This window comes from Berghia stephanieae, chromosome 9, assembly GCF_034508935.2.
Source record: "Berghia stephanieae isolate SIO BIC M18660-M18661 chromosome 9, UCSD_Bste_1.3, whole genome shotgun sequence".
Classification (NCBI taxonomy): Eukaryota; Metazoa; Mollusca; class Gastropoda; order Nudibranchia; family Aeolidiidae; genus Berghia; species Berghia stephanieae.
Genome location: NC_088368.1, coordinates 44,691,390 through 44,697,389, shown reverse-complemented (window position 1 = coordinate 44,697,389; position 6,000 = coordinate 44,691,390). Strand labels below are relative to the sequence as shown.

At 31.8% G+C, this 6,000-nt stretch overlaps 1 protein-coding gene across 3 annotated transcripts in view; it reads right to left on the bottom strand.

The window, feature by feature from the left end:
* LOC144980304 (flavin-containing monooxygenase 5-like) overlaps window positions 1–6,000 on the bottom strand; it is a 57,569-nt gene that overhangs the window by 27,152 nt on the left and 24,417 nt on the right. Inside the window, exon 5 of one of the 3 annotated variants that reach the window (XM_078927960.1) lies at window positions 5,276–5,457. The exons of 1 other annotated variant lie outside the window; for it this stretch is intronic. In XM_078927960.1, coding sequence (XP_078784086.1) covers window positions 5,276–5,457 — 182 coding nt within the window. Of the gene's footprint in view, window positions 1–1,471; window positions 1,654–5,275; window positions 5,458–6,000 lie in introns of all 3 variants that reach the window. One more of the 3 variants, XM_078927961.1, reaches the window with a different exon arrangement.

Sequence of the window (6,000 nt, the reverse complement as noted above, 5' to 3'; positions counted from 1 at the left end):
TAAAAATTAGAAAGCAGACACTGGTGTAAGATAAAGTCTGAAAAAGTGTGCCATCATTTGAAATGTGTTATCAATAAATTGTTTTCATTTCTAACCCAATTCCAGTGTTAAAAATTAGAAAGCAGACACTGGTGTAAGATCAAGTCTGAAAAAGTGTGCCATCATTTGAAATGTGTTATCAATGAATTGTTTTCATTTCTAACCCAATTCGCGTGTTAAAAATTAGAAAGCAGACACAGGTGTAAGATCAAGTCTGAAAAAGTGCGCCATCAGTTGAAATCTGATACCAATAAATTGTTTTCCTTTCTAACCCAAAGCCAGTTTTACAAATTAGAAAGCAGACACGGGTGTAAGATAAAGATATGAAAAAAGTGTGTATGAAACAGTACCAGACAAAACAGAGAGAAAAACACGACAATAAAAACCATCCCAAATAATTAGCTTGTCTAGAAGTGTCAACCCCTGGGTGGTACCAGATCAGTGCTTAAATTATATCAAAAGCACATTTTAAATCGACATCAACAAAACACATTCATTTCATTTGGTCAGAAGATGTACCATTCAAATATCAATCATTTAACTCTCTCAACCCTAACACCGACTATATCCGTAGTTTACCCGGGGTTACTTTTCCCCATGCCTATTTATTACATTTTTCTTAGACAAATTATAGGCGTAGTATCAAAGCTAATGTTTTTAGTTTTTACATGTTAATGATAGTTGAATAAAACTTTCTATGTACATGCTCATTTTTAATACATTTTTTTCCAATTTTGAAAAGTAGCAAAAATCTCTAGGATTGAGTGAGTTAAGATTAAAAACTTCCAACTTGTATAAAAGTTTCAAACTCGAGACAGTCCGATCAACTCTCAAGTTTCAGACTTTTTGAAAAGAGTGGAATCATGGGGTCATTTTCATTGATGAACACTGGCGATGACAACGAGCTGTGAGGGTAATGGTGGCGGTGAGGGATAGAGAGTGGAAAACTGAGACATAAAGTCAACCAAACCTTTAAGTAAGCTGTTATCCCTCATCAGGTTATCATAATGATGATGGTGATGATCATGAGAATAATAATATATAATAATAATAATAATAATAATAATAATAATAATAATAATAAATAATAATAATAATAATAATAATATCAATAATAATATCAATAATAATAATAACAACAATAATAATAATAATAACAATAATAATAATAACAATAATAATAATAACAATAATAACAATAATAATAATAACAATAATAATAATAACAATAATAATAATAACAATAATAACAATAATAATAATAACAATAATAATAATAACAATAATAATAATAACAATAATAATAATAACAATAATAATAATAACAACACTAATAATAACATTAATCGCATATAAAACGCCAAAAGCAAAATCCAAAGCAGAATTGGAAGCACCGTACAAACACAGACTGACACTGACAACGACAGCAAACCTGTAAAGGTCATGGTCAAAACGTTGATTCATTTTATATCTTATGAATTGATTGAGCAGCCCCAAACCCACGATATCTGTGGCTATTCGCTTGGCTTTGTTAGAAAACAGCATGTCCAGCGGATAGCCATTGTCCGAAACTCGATTCCAAATCCAGGTCCCTTTCCTCGTACTCAAATAGACCTGAACAACACAACATTGGGGTTTAATGTGAAAAGTTTGTTTTTGTTTTTAAGGGTTTTACAGGGCTTGTAACACATTAAGGTCATATCAGAGCCAGTAAAAAGGAAGAAAATGGGATAGTGTTTGTTTTTAAGGGTTTTACAGCGCTTGTAACTCATTAAGGTCATATCAGCGCCAGTAAAAATGAAGAAAATTGGACAGTAAAAAGTTCTAGAATTACAATTAAAGCACCCAAGAAAAGGTCAGAAAAAAAGAGGAATTGGTTCAAATAAGAAACAGATTTAGATTCCAAGAGCACACTATCAAAGAACTTAGTTTGAGATCACCTAAAAGTTCACCCAGACACCAGTACAAGATCCCACTAAGAGGAATACACTCAAATGTTTATAAATCATGTTAAAAATATAAAATAACAATACATAACAGAGAGATAATTTGCAAGGGAACAAAAATCTCCCAAAACTATATTTATATATTCGACTGTTTCCCTCCCAGCCAATGACTCCGGCCAGGGTCAGGACAAAACGAAGTAATCTCATCCCAAGACAAAGACAGAAAGCAGGTGCCTCCCTGCCCAGTATGAAAGGCCAGGAACCCCACCCCAGTTAAAAGTTTGATGGTGCCTGAAAACATTAAGGTCTTCATATAAGGATGGATAGATTGGTAGATATTGAGTGTATCGAAGACAGGAAGACTCTTGGTGCTTGCAAAAACAAAGTACCACAGATAGAACTAGATCCAGGAGAGGAGAAAGGCAGATCTCCAGTAGAATCGTAAGTCTTACATAGATGCTGCTGGTATGGTATGCATCCTCAGCAAAAGGAATGATGATGATGATGATGATGATGATGATGATGATGATGATGATGATGATGATGATGATGATGATAATAACAAAATAATATTATTATTAAAGAATAATAATGATACTAATAATAATAATAATAATAATAATAATAATAATAATAATAATAATAATAATAATAATAATAAAAACAATATCATTATTAATAATAATAATAATAATAATAATAATAATAATAATAATAATAATAATAATAATAATAATAATAATAATAATAATAATAATAATGATAATAATAATAATAATATTATAATAATAATAATAATAATAATAATAATAATAATAATAATAATAATAATAATAATAATAATAATAATAATAATAATAATAATAATAACAACTCTTACTCTTAATAAATCAACACAAAGAAAAGCATAGGTGGACAATTTGAGTCTATCCTATAGAACGATGATTTTCACACAATAACAATTCAATTCCTTTATACATGCTAATTCCAATATACAAACAACTCTAAAAGCCTCATAAATAATTGCACAATGAGTATGAGATGATTGAAATAATTGTTAAGACAAAACACAATACATAACAATGCTTGTAAGTGAAGGGAAAAAACTGGAGATTTTTATGACTCTCATCTCTCATTGAAACTCCTACTTGCTCACACACACACACACACACACACACACACACACACACACACACACAATATATATATATTAAAAATATATTGAATCGCGTTGGATACAAATATTGTACGAATAGTTGGAGCGAATTATTATTTTAATATTTACCACAATGTTGGAGTCAGTCTACATCATGTAACACACTGTCCTGACGGTCGCTGAAAAGGCCTGAAACATCGATGTAGACTGACTCCAACATTGTGATAAATATTAAAATAATATATAAAAATAGATATATTTATAAGTGACGGTGGGTACTTGTAGGTACGAGAGTGCTCTCGAAAATGTTGGTTGGAGCATATAAAAGTAAATAAGGACACTCGTGTATTTTTTACCGATACAATTGTTTCTACGTCCTCCATTTTGTCAGTCGACTGACGAAATGGAGGACATAGAAACAACTGTATCGCCAAAAAATATGTGAGTGACCTTTATATATATATATATATATATATATATATATATATATATATATATATATATATATAAAACGAGTGTGCGAGTGTGTGTGTGTATGTGCCTGTGTGAGTTTATGTTTATATGCGTATGTGTACGTGTGTGTATGTGTAAGCGTGTGTATGAACGTGAGTGTGTAAATAATTCATTGACAACTCTGTAAATTGAGATCAATTCTTCATAAACGATCAAAGATCTCTCTGTTGTTTGTCAGATACTGGACCTGGACAGCAGACAAAATTGTTTTTAAAAATTATGACAAGTAAAAACATTTGATGGATTCGGGTTGAAAAACTGCAAACTGAAAAGAAATGAAAATCAACAAAAGTGCAACACTTCACCCTGTGCAAATAGAAAAAAGGCCGGAACTCATTTATATGTGAAAACATGATGGGAAAATAAAGGATTATAACAAGAACGAATGAAACCCCAACCACTAAAACATGTGTGAAACAGTACAAGTTTATGGTGCAAAAAACAAAATCATCATTGAATGAAACATAAAAATTATGACCTTCCTTTTACTGCAATAAGAGATTCAAAACACATGACTGATAAGGAATACATTTGGATAAAAAACACAATTGTCATAACAACAATTCGATGCTAGCTTGTAACGATATTAGTAGATATTCAACTTGAGCAGGGAAATTTTATTTACCTTGTGCATTTGAGCACCGATAATTGTTTTGTTGTTTTTTTTAAGGGTTTTACGGCACTTGCAACACATTTAGGTTATATCAGCGCCAGTAAAAAGGAAGAAAATGGAATAGTAAAAAGTTCTAGAATTACAATTAAAGCACCAAAGAGAAAGTAAGACAAAGGGGAACTGGGAACAAATAGGGATCAGATGTAGATTCCAAGAGCACACCACCAATGTACTTAGTTTAAGATCACCTATTAGTCTCATCCAGACACAAGCACAAAATCCAACAAAGAGGAATACACTCAAATGCTTACATTATACATTAAAAATAACAAATATGCTAATACATAACAGAGAGATGATTTACAAGGAAAAAAATATCATCTCCCAAAACAATAACTATGCATTTGACTGCCCCCCCCCCCCCCCCCCCCCCCCCCCCCCCCCCCAGGCAGGACTCCGGCCAGGGCCAGGATAAAACCAAGTAATCTCATTCCAAGACAAAGACAGAAAGCATGTTGGATATAAGTGGATAGAAGACACAGTATGTACCTCCCTGCCCACTATAGGAGGTCAGGGACCCCACCCAATAATTGTAATCCGGTAATGCATCTTATTGTGTTTGGATTGATATATATATAATACTATCTGGCAACATTTAAAAATAAACAAAATCTCCAGCTTCCGTCAGTCTGAGAAAAGATTGTCTTCTATTCTTAGCTCCTTTGAAATATATATCTGAAAATCCCTAAATTTATTTTTTTTCAAAACAACAGAATCATAACTCATAGAAAGGGAGGACCTTAAATTTAAAGTCGGGGGGGGGGGGGGGGAGGGGGGGGAAGGGTCAGAGGAAGTGTAGATATCTCAGACTGTGTTACAATTGGAAAAGAAAAGGGGAGAAAAATTATCTTTAAAAAAAATATTAGCAAAAATAAAGTCACACACACACACAAAAAAAAAAAAAAAAAAAAAAAAAAGAATAAACATCAATCGTGCCAATGTGCATACCTGTAAAGGTTGTGATCAAAACGCCAATTAAGTTTGGTTTTCAAGAAGAGATTAGTCAAGTAAGGTCCCCCTATGAATTTCAAAAGTTCGTTAAATCGATTCAACGAGATCATATCCAAGGGGAGACCACTATCAGCCACTCGATTAAAGATCCAAGTTCCTCTTCTCGTGCTCACATAGACCTAATGAAAAGTAATAATCTTGTTGGATGAGATGGAAAAAAAAACCAAACAAATGTATTCCATCTTAAACATTTTATTAACTCACTCAACCCTAACGCCGATTATATCCGTAGTTTACCCGGGTTACTTTTACCCCATGCCTATTTATTACATTTTTCTAAGACAAGTTATAGGCAAAGCTAATGTTTTTAATTTTTATATGTTAATGGTAGTTGAATAAAACTATGTAATGCTCATTTTTAATTTTTTTTTCCACTTTTGAAAAGTAGCAAAAAAATCTCTAGGATTGAGTGAGCTAACTCTCACTCCTTACCAGCTGTTTTTATAATTTCCCCCGAAAATTCACACCCACACAAGACAAAAAAGTAACAAGTGCATTCTATAAAGAATATTGTTCAGCAAAATTAAGAGAGCGATACAAAAAATGTAAATCAGAGATACAAAAACTGTAAATCAGAGATACAAAAAATGTAAATCAGAGATACAAAAACTGTAAATCAGAGATACAAAAAATGTAAACCAGAGATACAAAAAATGTAAATC